The 19,562-nt window shown below is 41.8% G+C and overlaps 1 protein-coding gene across 1 annotated transcript in view; it reads right to left on the reverse strand.

Annotated features, from left to right (window-relative positions):
• Positions 1-19,562, reverse strand: part of LOC110523598 (astrotactin-2-like) — a 418,825-nt gene that overhangs the window by 290,761 nt on the left and 108,502 nt on the right. The window contains exon 3 of the mRNA XM_036977273.2: positions 18,869-19,310. Within this exon, the coding sequence (XP_036833168.2) occupies positions 18,869-19,310 (442 nt within the window). The remainder of the gene's footprint in view (positions 1-18,868; positions 19,311-19,562) is intronic.

A 19,562-nucleotide genomic window follows, 5' to 3' on the forward strand; every position in this document is an offset into this window, starting at 1 on the left:
TCACTCGTCAAGCTTATAGAAAACAAACAAACTAATTCAAACTACCTCACAGTGCATCCAGATGTTTCTATTAGTCCTGCCGTGTGTACTGCAGGCCTGTTGGGTTAATGGGTTGATAAACACACTCCATGGGCCCACTGGGGTCTGCCCGACAACGTACACAATTCTTTCTGCCCCCCACACTTAACTATCTATCCCTGTTGATGGACAGAAAACCCTAGAGGGTATGCTGTATGCTGCCTTTTCACATGTAGGACTACTGTAAAGAAATATCCCCTTGCCCTCTTGCTTATGCAGAAAAGCATTGGCTGTGCTACAGGCTGTGTAACACAAAGTGGGGAGGAAAAGAGGTACCTATCTTCACTCTTTGAAGAAACTCAAATGAGGAGGAAAATAAAAATGGATAGAATGAAGAGCACCAAATTGGTCCAATTGAAACTTTTCTGGGGCCTTTCGCTCCCTCCAAATGATGTGCAGGCAGAGAGAGATGGTTGTGGTTGTTTTCAATGCCCCATCTTCCCATCCACCTCCTGTTTCATGCACTTATCTGTGCAAGTATTCCCCCCTGTAATGATCGGCAGGAGCTTTAGAACATAGTCAGAATTACTAAGACATCCAGGGAAAGGACTGTTGTTTGAGGAATACCAAGCCACAGACACAAACACACATGCACACGCATACACACACACTCTTTCTTCTCCTAAAGACTTTCTCTCCCGTGCTTGTACTTATTTTGAAATTTCTGTCATGTCCTGCTTCTTGAGAGTGTGTAATGTGCCAGCTTCAGAGTCAAACAATTTCCTTTTGACTAGCACCGCCTTCCTTTGTATTTCTAGCCTCTGCTGTTTGCCGAGGAGCAGAAAATAGGCTATCTATAGCCTCTTGCCACGGGCCTGAATGAAATATGAATGTGCTTCTTCTCCTGCCTGTGTGCCAGCTGAGGCGTTGCGGGTCACAGTCTGGTCTCCCGCTGCTCTGAGAGAAGCCACGCCACGGCATTACTGCTGCAAATTGGCCAAGAGTGTAGATATACACCCGCGCAGCCAAAAATATTTGAATATATTTACATTAATTTATCTAGTGTGATGACAACTGGAGGAGGGGAGGACAACTGGAGACTGCTGGAAATATTTATGGACACATTATGGCTACTTTGTGCATGTGTCTGCAAGAAGTAACCTGGCAACGAGGATCTATGTGTCACTCTTGGCAAGAGGAATCTGGCCCCAATGTGGAAGGCTTTAAACACTTTACAGCTAAAGAACAGACCAGATCTGTACACAAGCTGTGCAAGTAGACATTTGTTTCCCTAACATCTGTTATCAAGATGGATCTTCAATTTAAAACAATCTCCAGTTAAAAACCACCAGCATTATATCAGTCGATTCAGGGATTTGAAAATGAAATCGCACTATAATGACTGCAGTATGTAACATAACATCAATCAATTGTTTTGCCATCCTGTGGTTGGTTTCCTTTTGACTTGTGTTCTCCACCCTTCATGGAAATCTAAAGGTTTCTTATCAGTGCATATGTGTTGAAGATCCATGCAAATAAATAATGATCTTCACTGCGTGAGGAGCTGTGAAATGATATATGAGACCATCGGATGAACCTAGTCTATTTCCATGAAGTCGTGCCTAAAAAACGCTCATGGACTGTCCAACTGATGTGATCTCACAGCCTATGTGACCTTTACATCCCCTGAGACTTCAATTCCCAGCATTAATCAGTGACCTCACTTCCTCTGTGACCTTGGAAACACTAGATTGATCAGGTTTGGCTCTATGGAGGAAATTGAGGGCCATAAAATGTCATGAAGTCAGATTCTGGATCTTAATGATACCTACTTAGTCAATTGTTCGGATAAAAACAGTTCCAAGTTCATGTCCATGTCTAGCTACTGTAGCTCCCTTCTATCTGGCTAGTTTTAGAAGGTAATGATCACACCAACCATAACAGACAGCTAAAACAGCTAAGGACGGAGCTGCTCCTGGGTTGACAGCTCACACCCTGTCGTAAATTAAAGGAGAGGAGATCTAGGGTGTCCCTCTCCAGTATTAACCAAAGAGTTGTCTTTGTTAACAGACAGTCTTCCCGCCGAAACTCTAACAGGTTCTAGTGCAAAAACTGTAAAAATATTCCTAACATAAGAATGTTCATTTCTTTTCATTTCTAAAGACAACTTTTCATCTGGACTAAGTGCTTGCACTTCTTGAATTTGGATTTGTGAACTAAACGCGCAAACAAAAAGGTAGTATTTGGACATAAATGATGAACCAAACAAACATTTATTGTGGAACTGGGATTCCTGTGAGTGCATTCCGATGAAGATCATCAAAGGTAAGTGAAATGCCATTTGCTATTTCTGACTTCTGTTGACTCCACAACATGGCGGGTATCTTATTATTGCATGGTGTGCTTTTTCCGTAAAGCTTTTTTGAAATCTGAAACAGCGGTTGCATTAAGGAGAAATATATATTTAATTCCATGTATAACACTTGTATTTTCATCAACATTTAGGATGAGTATTTCTGTAAATTGACGTGGCTCTCTGCAAAATCACCAAATGTTTTGGAAGCAAAAAAACATTACTGAACATAACGCGCCAATGTAAACTGAGATTTTTGGATATAAATATGAACTCTACCGAACAAAACATACATGTATTGTGTAACATGAAGTCCTATGAGTGTCATCTGATGAAGATCATCAAAGGTTAGTGATTAATTTGATCTCTATTTCTGCTTCTTGTGACTCCTCTCTTTGTCTGGAAAAACGTTTTTCTGTGACTTGGCGCTGACCTAACATAATCGCATGGTATGCTTTCGACGTAAAGCCTTTTTGAAATCAGACACTGTGGTTGGATTAACAACAATATTATCTTTAAAATGGTGTATAATACTTGTATGTTTGAGAAACTTTAATTTTGAGATTTCTGTTGTTTGAATTTGGCGCCCTGCACTTTCACTGGCTGTTGTCATATCGATCCTGTTAATGGTATTTCAGCCGTAAGAAGTTAAAAAGTGTATACACTACAGGTATGAAGTCTCCATCCTTAACATTGTATATGAAATATGAACACTTATTAAAATATGTTTGTTAAGATAGGGATGTGATTTCAGGAGCCATAGGATAATCTATCTCCTATAAACTGTGCAAGGTAGATAGTCACGCCCCGAGTAAGATCAGAGAGTTGTCAGTCTGACGGAGGCGCCTCGGTCGGCCAGAGTGCATAAAAAGATTAGTAGAGAAATTAACATTAGACCAGAAAAGCGTTGAGCGGTAGCTACACGTTTTAAATGGTTGGAACTTTGAAACTCAACACGAGGAGAAGAAAATAAACTCACCTCCCAGACCAGAGAGGCATGTAAGAGCTGCAGCTCACATCCAGAGTGGTTTGAATCTTGAATATCAACACAAGGAAGAGGCGAGAATCACTGTATCCTACTACTCTCATCACCAATGGGAACCATCGACACGGCTGGCTTAGCTAACTTCCAGAGTGAACAACAGTCGAAGACGGGAAAGGGGAGACCCCTTTTGGACAATCAGAGCCATACAAGCATGCCAATGTTCCGACAGAGATAAAAAGCAAACGAAGGCATTCACACATAACGTTAAATACATTCATGATTTCCTGCTTCAAACGGGCAGAGGTTTGTGTGCAAAGTATATGATTGATGTGAGAATAGTTTCTAAAATGTATCAACGATATGTGTCTCTCTTTTCTCTCTCTCCCTCTCCATGAAGTTGTGTAAAAAGCCACCATATTGTGTTAATCCACTAGGGACCTTTTTCTCATGTATTAAGTGTGTATGTTTATTTTTAGCTAGTAAATAAATAATTAAACCAATTTGTGTAGTACGTAAGGCTGGGATAAATAAGTAAGGCTGGGATTTTTTCAGATCCAAGAAGGGTTTATGATTTAATACGTTGACCGTTTTATGGATGTAATAGGTGAAGACCTTTAGAGTTTAATTCGGGAGATGGTAATTCTTTAAACAACTGCTCTCCTGGTGCCCCAAGTGAGTTAATTGTTACATGATCCATTTAAAATCGGGTAACAATTAAATATAGTTAGTTAATTCGATAAATAACAGTTATCAGATTAATGAAAGTGAAGTCAGACACCTGGGATTTGGTATCCATATTACAGTATAAATTCCTTTAGCCAGACAACATAGGGTGTTCCTAATATGGATGCCATACCATCAAGAACCCTCAAACTGAGTGGGATCACATGGCAGGAACCATAACTGTGAAGCATACTGAGTTCCCCCAGCTATAAAAACAATAGCTTAATGTAGAAGGCTACAAAAAGGACTTTACAGTGGGTAGTACAACAGTGATACTCAGGTATTACCAACACATGTAAAGTCGGAAATAAACCAGGAAATGCATTATGTAAATGTCATTATTATAGTGTGCCAATTCATCACACTCTGAGATAATTCAGTTCATGGGAATGTGCCACAAATTATAATGATTTTCCTCAATTGCATATTGAGTGAATAGGCTGGAGGAGTAAAAGAAGCAGCTTCAGACTCTCTCCTCGACCACTCTACACAACAATAAAAAAAATACAATAGCTTGTCTACAACAAGTCTCATTCAGTGTTGACTGATTGACACAATGAGAGAGGAATGTATTGATCTGCTGTCATAGAATTAATACATTTAGAGAAAAGCTCATCATGTATAATATTGCTAAATGAAGTAGACCAAATAAGGGCATGTGGAGTCAGTAAAGCGTCCATTTTGTGCCCCTCCTGTGTTCCAGTTGCTCACTGTACTGTGCTGTAGTTGAGTCCTCTGGGGAAGTTGAGGTGTGATGAGTCATACTAGGACTCATCTGTGTTCTTGACCTGCAGTTATTGTAGACACTCAACAGCTGAGAGAGAGATATCAATATGCCTTTAGATCAACACAGATATCATATATCCCATAATCATTATTATCATCATCATCACCACCACCATCTCAATAACAGTAAAACCTAATCGTTTGGCATTATCGTGCATAAGAGACCTCCCATTAACTTCTATGACTGCAAGTGAGCAAATAGTACCACCCCATCTAATGTGACATCAGTAGAGAAAAATGGCTGCCAAACTTGGCACCTCTTCGACAGCTCAGGGCAACGCCTTGATTAATATCCAATCAGGGTTGTCAACCTTCACTTTGACAAATGGTTGGGAGGTAAAATAAACTTCCCCTACTTTATTGTTGCTTCACCAGGGCATCTCTCTAACTCTACTGTACTCACTCAAGGCCAATTTACCGCAATGTGCTTTCATTATGGTAATTCACTTATGGGAACACACACACACACACACACACACACACACACACACAACATGGCTCTGAGAAAAAGCAAAAAAAAGCAAAAATGCAAAAGACTCTTCAAAAGGACTGGAGCATAAAAACAATACTGCCAAAAGGGTGAAGTATGTTTTATGTGTGTGTGTGTGTGTGTGTGTGTGTGTGTGTGTGTGTGTGTGTGTGTGTGTGTGTGTGTGTGTGTGTGTGTGTGTGTGTGTGTGTGTGTGAGAAGTGTTAAAAGGAGTTGTGCTTGTGTGAAAACAAGGCTGATAAATTACTAAATAACATTTGCTTTAACGCATTCATCTTCGCATTTGAAAGACACATATCCCATAAACCTACTGTACATATCTCTCCATCTCAGACTGCAATATGACAGGCCAGGATTCCACAGCACGGAGACTTTCTTAACAGCATCAATTTCCATCAATCACAACAGCAGCAATCTCCAGTGTAACATGTCTTTTATAATGCTCAATAAGCATCAAATGAACAGCTGGGCCAAGTACAGTGACTGATGAGATAGTTTATTTCCAAAACGCTGTATATCAATTTTCAGAAATGTTGGTAAATTAGCTTTTATTGTTTAAAGACCTTATGAAAGAGATTAGTGTGTTTTTTCACTATCTAATCATGGCATGGGGTTGTTCAATTACAGACATGTATTTGTTGAAAATCTACCACTTGATGGTTTCATTTCAGAGACAAATAATCATGTTTTTTGCAAAACACTATATATACGCCTCACTCTGAGATAAATAAGTAGTACTGCTATGTTTTACACAGTCAAATGCAACAAATAACTACATTTTTAATAAAGAACTGTATAAATGATAACATGATATATATATATATATATTTTGTTTTAAATAAATAATTCAATACAGTAATATGAGATATGTATGTAAAACATTTACAATTTACATTGTAGTTTTTTAGCAGATGCTCTTCTCCAGAGCAGCTTAGTTGGTGAATTCATCTTAAGATAGCTAGGTGAGACAACCACATATCACAATCAAATATACAGGATACAAACATTCCATTCCAGCTAAACAATGGATATATAGCATTTTCCAATAAAACACATTGAAATTCACATTCACAAAAATCGATGAATAACAAATATGAGCACAGTAATATTTTACAAACACATGAAGGTACCACTAAGCAATCATTTCTGATTAAAAAACACAAGTGTGAAAAATGTGTGGACATAGCATTTTGGAAATACAGCTAATTCTAGGCCATGTGACTTGTCTGAACAGTATTTGGCATAACTTCTTCACAGTTCAATAAGAACATGTGGGAACTAACTAGTTTTCTAATTGTTTACAAACAAATGAGTGTTGTGGCTAGCCAAAAATGACTTGTTTTGAAAGTTGGATCACTTGTGATTCACACAAGTTGAATCACAAGTCCCTATCTAGTGCTAAGAGCTGGGGTTCAACAATCTTTGAAGCTTTCGTATGGTATACTGTAAAATGAAGTGAGGCTAGACTGCCAATACAGTACCTATCTAATATTTGCTGTTGTAGTTATTAGCATGTTGAATTATGCAAAGGAGAGAGACTTTCTGACAACAAAGTATTCACTGGTCGAGTCCGAGTCGCGTCACAGGTCATGAAACTCGTGAGGCCAACACATAGAAACAGAATGAATAGAACAAATATTATTTTACAAGTATTACAAGACAGCTAAAGACTCCTGGTTTATATGATGTACTGTTAGTGTGATGCCTAGTTGAGCATTCTGACAGCATCAGCCCTGTCAAGGCCACAGAGCCCATGCCCTATCCATAGAAAATGAATTGAAAGGGACGGAAAGCCATTTGGAATCAATAGCATGCATAGATTGCATGCCGGCACAGTGGCCATGTTAGTGGATTTAAACATGGAATGTGTATAGAACGTTCCATGATGGCCGCACAAACACAATCACTGACCAACATATTTTGCAATGTTTTGTGCATCACACATTCACAATCAACAATAATGGTAGGGCTATGTCCAAGAGAACGTAGACCTTCTCTTGGGCATAGTCTAATATTGGTTCTATTCATTCTGTTTCTACGTGTTGGCCTCTACTAATGTCAGGGCCAGCCAACAATAGAGTGTACAGTTGTGAGACAATGCTACATTTCCAGAGAAGGTCACAGAGAATTCCCATTATTTAATAACAAAACATGCAGTTTAACATGTACCATGATGAATAATACATAACAGAGGGAGAAATGGGGGGGGGGGGGGTGTTCCGCTTCATTCAATGTTAATGGGCTGGATGGATTGTTTGCAGAGGTTCCAGACACAGACAGGTAGAGTGTACTGAGTACTGACACAGAGACATGGAGTCTAGAGAAAAGTGCTGTTAATAGTAAACAACTTTATGTGAAAGTTGGGGACAGAGGTAGATGGGGGTGGGGGCCAGCCCACCTGTATCTTATTTTTACGAGTATTTCACAAGGACTAGGTGTAGGGTTAATTTAGGTCCTCAATGTGAAATTATCCAGATTAACTTTCAAAAACGCAAATTCAAGAAAAATAAAAGGAAACCGAGGCATTTCTATCATCAAAGTCATACAGAAAAACTCTGAATGAATTGCTTTCTATCAGTTTAAGTTAGCCACTCGATGCGGATGACACTATTTGCTTAAAGCTGTGGCGATATAAAAGGACAACCGCAGTGATCAAAGGGACACTTTGATGCTTTGTGTGAAACACTGTATTTTTTCTCAACATTCCATTTAACTCAGTGGTAACCAAATAAGTGGAGCGGCATACAAAGCAGCCATGACAAATGAAGCTGAAGCCTTAGTTAATCTGCCCAATTCTTTCAATTAGCAGAAAGCCAATCAATGCGACCCTACCCGTTCCATCCCTATCATCTTAGGCATTGGGGAGGGAGGGGGAACAGTTGAGTCGGTGGTGAATTGGATGGCCTTTCATCTTTCATGCAAATGGTCTACGTCTGCCTTAATGCAGGCATGCTTTCAACTGTCCCCACCTCACCGGTCATACCCACACACAGATGGGGAATGAGTGTGTCGGATAGGACTACTGAGCACCATTATCCATGTTAATTGGCCAGGCTTGTCATAGTGAGGTCCTGATTTTCTTTGTGGCCGTGGCCAGATCTCCTCCAGAGCATCTGGGGTAATTGTTAGATTGAGGACATTGAGCCAATGTTCTGTCCTGTTCTTTTTTGTGTTGTGTCTTACCAGAGGATACATTTTCCAATACCATCACCATCTGATTCGACAGCAATACATTTTGTTTATGGTGGGAGACATCATCGAACATAAATTGCTGTTATTGTAGGTACAGAGGCCAAACAATAACGTAGATAGGAAAACGGAGCAATTAACTCACCATAAATCCAGGCGATGAGGCCTGAATTCACTCCGGGTCGCTCCGAGGGAGCTGCGGATGGGCATTTACGGCTGTGTTTCCTCCGTTCACTCTTCATTTCTCTCCTTTTATTCCCCTCATCAATGTAAACACCACGCCAGTGCTGGTTGATAACTGGTGACAAACTAACGGCAGGTGATAAAGGCATTAACCCTGCCATCAGGGACGCCACAAATCAGCCAGCCATTGTCACTCATGGCATACGACTGGCATCGCCACAGAGACAAGATTCATTAGAAAGCTCAGTGTGTGACACTGGAGGCAGAACTGAGAAATACTGATTGATACAAACTGGGCCATGGATGGATGGAGGGATGGATGCTATTTTCAGTCCCCAAAGATAGAGAATCTTATTCATTGAATTGGTTGAAGTCGTACATTCTAAAGACTAATGCTAGCATTCAATAATATCCTCAATTGTCTCTGTAAGATGTAAAGGGGAAGGCTTGCCTTAACATATCCACTTGAGAGTCTTTAGTGTGGGATGGTTTGTATAGTAGTCATTTGTTCATAAGAGCTGGGTCAGCCAAACCCAGGTTGAGCTTTTTTCCAATCAAAACCTTAGTAGATACTAAACAATAGATACCTTGAATTCCGTTGTTAACAGCATTTGGATTAGACATACTGTACATGTTCTGAACTTAGGATACCAATAGATATTACATGAATATCTTCCAATGTTACGAAATATAATGTGAAACCTAAAATGCGGTTTAAGTTAACGCTGCGCCTCAGGCAGTTACAGCCTGTTTTGGAACTGTGCTTTTGGAAATGTTGAGACAAGAGAAGTGGAAATAGTGGCTATAATGTATATGAAAGGCATACATTAGCCAGCTGGAGAATTACATAAGCAATTTTCTATGGGCAGGAAATTAAATCTAGCCTAAATAACCCAATATAATCAGGAGTTAGCGCCAGATCATTTGTATGATAACAGAAAATTATACAGGGCTATTTTGGAGAGTACATCCACCTGTTGCCTTAATCGGTGTGCCAAAAAATGATTGAAATGAGAGAAAGAAAACCAGGCATTTTCCCTTTGATAAAAAAATGAGGGTAGAGAAAATATGTGTCTATCTTTGATATAAATGTTCTGGTTTGTAGAGAGATTGCAGCGGGTAGTGTGGAAGTTTATGACCTGCTTCCCTAAAGGCATGGATATAAGACAGGAAACATATCCCTGTTTGTGATATTCGTGTCAAACCCCCATTGATGTGAACATTTAGTGCAATTCTCCTGTTGACATCAATGCATGATTCATGGCCCATTTGTCTACAATTTAAGAAGATGATGCAAGACAGAAGACATCATGATGAGAATATAAACCTGCGGACAGGGGGTGTTTAGTTTACTTGATCTTCCATGAGATCTGAGGCCATGACATGACTGACTCTCTCTCTCGCTCTTCCCCACTCTATTTATTTGTAGTTGTGGGAGTTTTATGTTCATTTATTTACTTGTGTAAACTGTATGTGTGCAGGTGCATGAACGTTTGTGTGTGTAACTATGTGTAATGCTCCTCACAGTTTCAGCCATCATTTCAAAAGGGACCACCTGTTGAGATAATACAAGCCGGGGAAGTTATTTCACTTGACAGGCAGCAAATGCATCAGACAGGGGCCCAGCCAAGTTGCCATTAGCAGTGTTTGTGAAGTCCCACGGAGCCTGGGTAACTGGCTCGTCAGGAAGTCCCTGTACAAGTGGCCCGCATTGCTCTGCTATGGGTGATTGTACATTGGGTGGGATATAAAGGACAGAATGCTCTTTCCTGGTGTACAGTATACACCCTGACACATATCCCTCCGAAGTCATTACCAATCTTGGGACCCTGGGACTGAGCACCTCCCTCTGCAACTGGATCCTGGACTTTCTGATTGGCTACCCCCAGGTGGTGAGGGTAGGTAACAACATATCTGCCAGGCTGACCATCAACATGGTGGCCCCACAGGGAGTAAATGATTCCCCTCAATTACTCCCTGTTCACCCATGACTGTGTGGCCACGCAGAACTCCAACACCATCATCAAGTTTGCTGACTACACGACGTGGTAGGCCTCGTCACCGACGATGATGAGACAGCCTACACGGAGGTCAGGGAACTGGCAGTGTGGTGCCAGGATCACAACCTCTCCCTCAACGTCAGCAAGACAAAAGAGCTGATTGTGGACTACAGAAAACGGTGGGATGAGCAGGCCCCCCATCCACATCAACAGGGCTGTAGCGGAGCGGGGTGAGAGCTTCAACTTCCTCTGTGTTTCACACCAGAACAGTTGTAAAGAAGGCACGACAACGCCACTTTATGGCCGCTCATGCCCTCAAAAAGTTATACAGCTACACCATTGAGAGCATCTTGACTGGCTGCATCACTGCTTGGTATGGCAACTGCACCACCCTCGATCGCAAGTTGCTAGTGGTGCGGAGTGCCAAGTTGAGGACCAAAAGTCTCCTTAACAGCTTGTACCCCAAGCCATAAGTGTGCTGAACTGTTAATCAAAGGGCTACCAGGACTATTTGCATTGACCCTTTTATGCACGGACTCTCTTGCACTGACTCTATGGACACACACAGGACTCTAATCACACACTAACACGGTGCAGCTGTATAACTTTTAGAGGATCTGGGGACCTGTGCCAAATCTTTTCAGTCTCCTGAGGGCACAAAGGTGTTGCCGTACCCTCTTCACAACTGTCTTGGTGTGTTTGGACCATGACAGTTCATTGGTGATGTGGACACCAAGGAACTTGAAACTCTGCACTTCAGCACCGTCTATCTAAATGGGGGACTGTTCAGCCCTCCTTTTCCTGTGGCCAATGATCAGCTCCTTTATCTTGCTCACATTGAGAGAGAGGTTGCTGTCCTGGCACCACACTGCCAGGTCTCTGACCTCCTCCATATAGGCTGTCTCATAGTTGTCGGTGATCAGGCCTACCTCTGTTGTGTCATCAGCAAACTTAATGATGGTGTTGGAGTCATGCTTGGCCAGCAGTCGTGGATGAAGAGGGAGTACAGGAGGGGAGGGTTTGTCTGAGGGCATAGCAGGATTTTTTTAAACATCCGGATTAGTATCCCGCTCCTTGAAAGCGACAGCTCTAGACATTCCAGTTTGTGCTACCAAAACAGTCCTGAACAGTCCTGTAACGTAGCATCCACGCCATCTGACCACTTCCGTACTGAGCGAGTCACTGGTACTTCCTGCTTTAGGTTTTGCTTAAGCAGGAATCAGGAGGATAGAATTATGGTCAGATTTGCCAAATGGAGGGCAAGGGAGAGCTTTGTATGCATCTCTGTGTGTGGAGTAAAGGTGGTCTAGAGTTTTTTTCCCTCTGGTTGCACATGTGACATGTTGGTAGAAATTAGGTAAAAATGTATTTATGTTTAAGTGTTTGCTTATGGCCTTATACAGCTTGAGTGCGGTCTTAGTGCCAGCATCGGTTTGTGGTGGTAAATAGATGGCTACGAATAATATAGATGAGTACTCACTTGGTAGATAGTGTGGTCTAGAGCTTATCATGAGATACTCTACCTCAGGCAAGCAATACCTCGAGACTTGTTTAATATTAGACATTGCGCACCAGCAGTTATTGACAAATATACACACACCCCACCCCTCATCTTGTCCTCATCCTGCCGATGCACAGAGAAGCCATTCAGCTATATATTATCCGTGTCGTAGTTTAGCCACATCTCGGTGAAACATAAGATGTTACAGTTTTTAAGGTCTTGTTGGTAGGATATTCTTAAATATTGATTGTCCAGTTCGTTTTCTAATGATTGCACGTTGGCCAATAACATGGTGGGTAGTGGTAGTTTACCTACTTGTTGGCAAATTCTTACAAGGCACCCCACTCTCCTCCCCCTTTTTCTCAGTCTTTTCTTCACACGGATGACGGGGATTTGGGCATCGTCTTGACAAAGCAGTATATCCTACACGTTGGACTCATTAAGGAAAAAATATTTGTCCAGTTCGAGGTGAGTAATCGCTGTTCTGATGCCCAAAAGCTCTTTTCGGTCATAATAGACAGTAGTAGCAACATTATGTATAAAATGAGTTACAAACAATGTGAACAGCAGACATCCCCATTATCATAGTTAGCATTTCACGGTAAAGTCTACACCTGTTGTATTCGGCACAAGTGACAAAAACTTTTATATTTGATTTGATCCTCTTCAGTACACACAGCTCAATTATGAATTTTCTAAAATGTTTTCTTGGTGCAGAGCAAACAACATGATTCAATACGAGTGGGAATGTAAATACACAAGAAGAAAAAAAAAGATAATTGAAAAGTGTTTTTCCACTGCCACGATAATTCACAGAGCCAATAAACTGTGATATTGTAGTTCTTATTTCTGGTTAGAAATTAATCAACTAATTCAGTGTAGTCAAGCGGATGGCTTTAACTGCAAGTGATGTAACGTAAGTGTCGGAAACATCTCAAGTAAATTAAGAGCAAAGGGTGGTCCTCACTGGAGGGGGGGGAGATGGGTGCCAGTGGGGGCTGATGGTAATTGCGGTCCTAGAGGCCGTCACATGCTCAACGAGGTCCCTGGCACGGTGCTGAGTATGTGGCATCTGATTTATGGAACGCCGCTGCCCACCATGTGCCCAGTGCACCAGAGACCCACTGAATAACCACATGACAGGCCTCATTTGTTTGTAGGACCTGAGTAAAGATTCAGCCACACATAGGAACCTGTGAGGCACGCGCCATAATGCCTCCAGATAGGACTATTCAGCAGGCTGAGAATGAGGTCATCTGTCAGCTGAGACAGACAGATAAAGAAACGCCTGGTATTTGGAGACCTTTGGGAGGTGCGCTGATAACAGGTAGAGAGAGTTAATCGGCTCTGTATTTAAATTATATGGCTTTGTAGGGGAGAGCGGGTGAAAGCATCCACATAAATGATTGTTGTAAATGGCTCATTTTTAGACATGCTTGGAGGTTGATGTTATGGGAGAAGGACGCTTCAGTATTTAGGGCCAGGAGTTTGTCCTACATTGTGACCTGACCATGGAAAACTCCAGGCCCCAGTTAAGGGCTATATCTACATATAAATGATATGGCTGAAAAGTCTTTACACTTTCCAATACAGCCTAAGGGGAAACAAATCTAAACTAACTAGCACATATTCTATTCTAAAATCCATTATGCACAGAATGACAAGAAGGAGACGACAATTATTTTTTTTCCTATTAAAAACCTTTGATGTCAATTAAAACCAGTGTCCCAGACCTCCTCTTAGTAGCTTGTGCCCTGTAGCTGCTCACCCCATTGTGTGGTGACAATACCTTACAGCTAGTGATTAACATAAGGACAGGTTTGTAAAAGCAGCCAATACCAGCATTCTTCCGTCTCTCCTCTCTTCCGTCACTCTCCCTCACAGTCTCTCTCTCAGGGGAGTCAAACTGAATTAACCTCCAACCTGTCTCCTTGTTGCACGATTAAATTACATTTTTCTGCAGTTTATAAACAGGCCAAGCTTGAAGATCTTGTTTTATTTTACTGGCTGCGAAATGAGAAGATGGAGAATGAAGGGAAAATGGGGCGAGTGGCTAATCTCTCAGAGAGCAGGTTTCAAGTGTCAGGAGTTTGTTTGTTTTTGGAACAAGATGGCTCTAGACAATGCAAGTGTTCATCTTTGTTCATGGGTATTTAATTCAGCCCAAAAAGATAGCAGCAAAAAAGACAGAGCCCCCCCTGTTGATTTCCACAGAGTAAAAAATGTCACACACAAGGTCATGATGCAAATATCTCCAGCTTTGAATTAATTGAGGCGATTACTTATGCAAGCTAGCCGGCCGTATGGTGGATGTGTTTACGCGGAGCTGAACCTGCACCAAGAGGATCCACTTAATGATTTATTCAAGGAAAAGGATTGTCTGTATCGCTTTGAGATATATACGGAGCATCATTAAGCAAAATCTGGAGAGAGATATTATTCACTACATGACCAAAAGTATGTGGACATCTGCTTGTTGATCATCTGATTCAAAAATCATGTACATTAATATGGAGTTGGTCCCCCGATGGACAACCATCTCTGTAGCACAATCAGGTATTTATGGTAGAGTGGCCAGACGGAAGCCACTCGTCAGTAAAAGGCACACGACAGCCCGCTCGGAGTTTGCAAAAAGGCACTTAAAGACTCGCAGACCATGAGAAACAAGATTCTCTGGTCTGATGAAACCAACATTGAACTCTTTGGCCTGAATGCCAAGTGTCACATCTGGAGGAAACCTGGCACTATCAAATGGTGAAGCATGGTGGTGGCAGCGGCATGCTGTGGTGATGTTTTTCAGCAGCAGGGACTCGGAGACTAGGATCGAGGGAAAGATTAACAGAGGAAAGTACAGAGAGATCCTTGATGAAAACCTGCTCCAGAGTGCTCAGGACCTCAGACTGGGGCCAAGGTTGACCTTCCAACAGGACAACAACCCTAAGCACAGAGCCAAGACAACACAGGAGTGGCTTTGGGATAAGTCTCTGAATGTCCTTGACTGGCCCAGCCAGAGCCTGGACCTAAACCTGATCAAAAATCTCTGGAGAGACCTGAAAATAGCTGTGCAGTGAGGCTCCCCATCCAACCTGACAGAGCTTGAGAATATCTGCAGAGAAGAATGGGAGAAACTCCAAAAAATACAGATGTGCCAAGCATGTAGTGTCATACCCAAGAAAACTTAAGGCTGAAATCGCTGCCAAAGGTGCTTCAACAAAGTACTGAGTAAAGGGTCTGAATACTTATGTAAATGTGATATTTTAGTCTTTACATTTGTAATACATTTGCAAAAATGTCTAAAAACCTGTTTTCGCTTTGACATTATGGGGTATTGTCTGTTGATTGATGAGGATAAAAAAACATCTAGTCCATTTTAGAAAAAGGCTGTAAAGTAACAAAATGTGGAAAAAGATAAGGGGTCTGAATTCTTTCTGAATGCACTGTATAGTGTTATACTCGACCAAGGACTTTCCTAACATAGCACTTTCAAAACACTGTTGTTACAAGAGAGAAAATGTGCTCTTTGATTATCAACATATGCAATGATTTCTTCATGCAACTAATAATTCCCTGTGATTCTTCATATCAGTCCTTAAATTATTCAAACATTGAAGCCATTTGAAAACATTTTACTACTATTTAAAAAATAAAAATAATAATATCCATGCACATTTTCAATGACATTTTCAGTCGCATGACACTTGACCCTCAAATGCACAGCAATCTAGCCCTACTGTTGTTGGCTTGACAGAGTACACCTCCCTCCATTGACACTGAAAACTTGGATCACTAAAGCGTTACCCTTTCTGCTACAGCTGAATAATGCAAAGTTCCTTTCCCAAAAGAAAATGTATCACATCAATAAACAACATTAAATTAAAGTATGGCTGTGTCCTGATCCTTCTCTTCTCACCGGGAAAAGTGTTGTGGGTTCAGGAAGTGGATAAATGGATAAATTGCTTTTTGCTGAATGATAAATACAAGTAGAGACAGGAGGGCAGCTCCAGGAAACAAGATGTTAAACTTTGTCATGCATAATTTAACATGACATGAATAGCGTTCAGACTAAAAAGCCACCGTTGCAATCTGCCATCCCTCAATTATTAAAGATGAACATTCCTGAGGTGCAGTTTGGGGTTCAACGTGGATAGTGTGAACTACAGCTATTAGAGTGACCTGCAGTCACCAGAATTAACTTTCTTTCAACACTTTGTTCTAACAAAAACAAAACAAAAAAAAAGTGCTTTGAGTCCATAATATAGGACTCCTCTTCCAGGAGTATACACACTGGACAGTGTTTAGTGAGGGTCAATGAGTTTCTCATCGACTAACCCCCATTCGTAAGTGACCAGACCAATGTCAATGACCTCTTCCATCTTGACTTGTAGTCATTACTTGTGGGTGACAGACAGATGAAGGGTCAATGGCTATGGCCAGACAAGGGTACAAACTATGGATAACAAATTCACCCAAGATACACTTTCTAACATTCCCCATTGGCATTTACCAAGGGGATGGAGATGGAGTTGTAGAAGAAAACACATAAAAAGTAGATTTCTACTTTTTGAGATAATCTGTAATAAAATAGTAACAGTGATAGGTAAAATCAGTTGTGTGTAGAATATTTTAAGTGTAACATATAGTGCCCCCCCCCCCCTCAATACATCAGGGCATGGACTCTACAAGGTTTTGAAAGCGTTCCACAGGGATGATGGCCCATGTTGACGCCAATGCTTCCCACAGTTGTGTCAAGTTGGCGGCTGGATGTCCTGTGGGAAGTGGAACATTCTTGATACACACGGGAAACTGTGAAAAATCCTGCAGCGTAGCAGTTCTTCACACAAACCAGTGCAGCTGGCACCTAGTACCATACCCCTTTCAAGGGCACTTACATCTTTTGTCTTGCCCATTTACCCTCTGAATGGCACATACACAATTCATGTATCAAGGCTTACACATCCCTCTTTAACCTGTCTCCTCCCCTTCATACATTTACATTTGACTAATTTAGCTGAATGTCTTATCCAGAGCGACTTATAGTAGAATGCAAACACTTTCATCCATACTGGTCCCCTGTGGGCATCGAATCCACAACCCTGTGCCATGTTGCAAGTGCCATATTCTATCAACGGAGCCAAACAGGACAGTCCACTGACAGTACACTGATTGAAGTGGATTTAACAAGTGACATCAATAAAGGATCATAGCTTTCACCTAGATTCACCTGGTCAGTCTATGTCATGGAAAGAGCAGGTGTCCACCCTTGCAGTTTTCTTAAATACACCTTATTTCTTCTAAAATAACTTGGATGCAGAAATTGGTCTCCACACATTGTTATTGGATTTTCAATATTGCAGAAGCAATTTTGCTGGTTTACAATTTTAATTTAGAGAAGAAAAACAAATGACATGGACAAAGTTATAGCAACCAGGAGCTAATACTTGGTTGCACAGCCTTTTGGCCAAGATAACAAAAATGTTTTGTAGCCATCGATGAGGTTGCTGCACCTTTCTACTGGATGTTGGCCCACTCTTCAGCTACAAACTGCTCCAAGTCTGCAATGTTTGAGGGGTGCCCTCAATCAAATACTGTTTTCAGATCTCGCCATGGGTTTTCAATGAGGTTTTAGATCTGGACTCAATGCTGGCCACTCCAGGTTTTTGGACCTTGGGTTGAACATTGGACTCCAAAAAGCAGGATGATGTTTGTCATAATCTTGCCCTGGAGGCAGAAGTAAGTTATTTCTGCTAGACAGGCCAGCTGCAAAGTCAAAATTGGCTATATCGTAAAGAATCCTGACCTTTTTGTTGTTGTTGCTTTTTGTTCTTAATTTAATGTTAGAGTTAGGCATTAGGGTTAGCAGTGTGGTTAAGGTTACAGTCAAGGTTCGGGTGAGGTTTAAAATCAGCTAGAGACCACTCTGCAGAGCTGCCTCCGGGGCAAGATTCATGCCAATAAATGCCAACCTGCCTCCAAAAACATTGATCATTTGATTCATTCACGATGCCTTACACATGTTCAAGGCCACCAGTACAAGAGGCAGAAAAGCAACCCCTCAGCATGTTCTTTTCTTTAAATGCTTAATTTGGTCATTGAAGACCCCACACTGCTGAAAGAGACAAGAAACATTGATTGAACTTTGTTTGCAAAACCACCTAAACAAGACTAAATGTTCTGTGGATCGTTTTAAGAGCTCTTGGGAATAAAAATCAGCTCTAATGTTTACCAAAAACTAAATGAAGCATTCAAAGAAAATAGCACCCTACCTACAATCAAACAGGGGAGGTTCTATAATGGGCCTTGAGCGTGTGCAAGACACAATTTATCAGATTTGGAGGCAGAACAACAGCTCTGGGATTCGATCTTGCAACCTTTCGGTTACTAGTCCAACGCTCTAACCACTAGGCTACCTGCCGCCCCACGATCTTGGCTAAAGGCTGTGCAAGTAAAATATAAGGAGTGCATAGGGATTAATAGGTGGAGGATATCACCAAAAATGGTTGCTTTTCAATCTAAATAAATAAATAAGTACAAATATTTAACAGAAATATAGGATATTCTCATTCTCTCAACAATACTGTGACTTTTCTCTAGTCTAGTCAGTGGACTACAGTGGACTATTACATACTACAGTGGTACCCACCTCTTTTATCCAGACTGTGTTGGAGGCTGTCCTCCCCCTTCCTCAGGCTGTCAGTGTGCTGGTTGTGGGTATGTGTCCCCTGGCTGGGTCCATACTCATCCAGGCCCTGGACTTTCCCATCAATCAGCTGGTTGTGGACCTGGTTGGGTGTGGAGGTGTGTGTGTGACCCATCTGATCGTCCTCATCACAGTCGTAGTCATCCAGTATGGGGGTCTCCCGGATGGGCATGCCGATGACAGAGCTGTGCTGTAGCTGGCGGGACCCCCGGAAGCTGTCCCTACCCTGGGGTCCCAGCAGCACAGAGGGGATGTAGTGGATCTCATGGGTGGCCTCGGTGCTGGCGCTCTTCTGGGGGATGCGCCGGCGCTTGCACCAGCGGTGACGGGTGTACAGCACCAGTGTGAAGAGAAGAATGAGGAGGAGGAGAGCGATCAGGCCTCCCTGGAAGAAAGAGGGAGAGAGAGTGAGACATACAAACACATATACAAGCACACAGACACTTACACAAACAACACTGACAGCGAGCCAGGCAGTGGTTTTAACATGCCAGTGTTCTAGTCAGAGTGAGTCAGTCCCACAGCCCTAGGGTTTACACATGCCAATGCGATAAGGTTGTTAGCCTAACTCGCCCCATCTCCGTCTCCAAGCCATAGCATTCCCCTCAAAGCCTGCTCATGCAAATTCACCGTGACA

The sequence above is a fragment of the Oncorhynchus mykiss genome, chromosome 5, assembly GCF_057628025.1.
Source record: "Oncorhynchus mykiss isolate SJ-2025 chromosome 5, ASM5762802v1, whole genome shotgun sequence".
In the NCBI taxonomy this organism is placed as follows: Eukaryota; Metazoa; Chordata; class Actinopteri; order Salmoniformes; family Salmonidae; genus Oncorhynchus; species Oncorhynchus mykiss.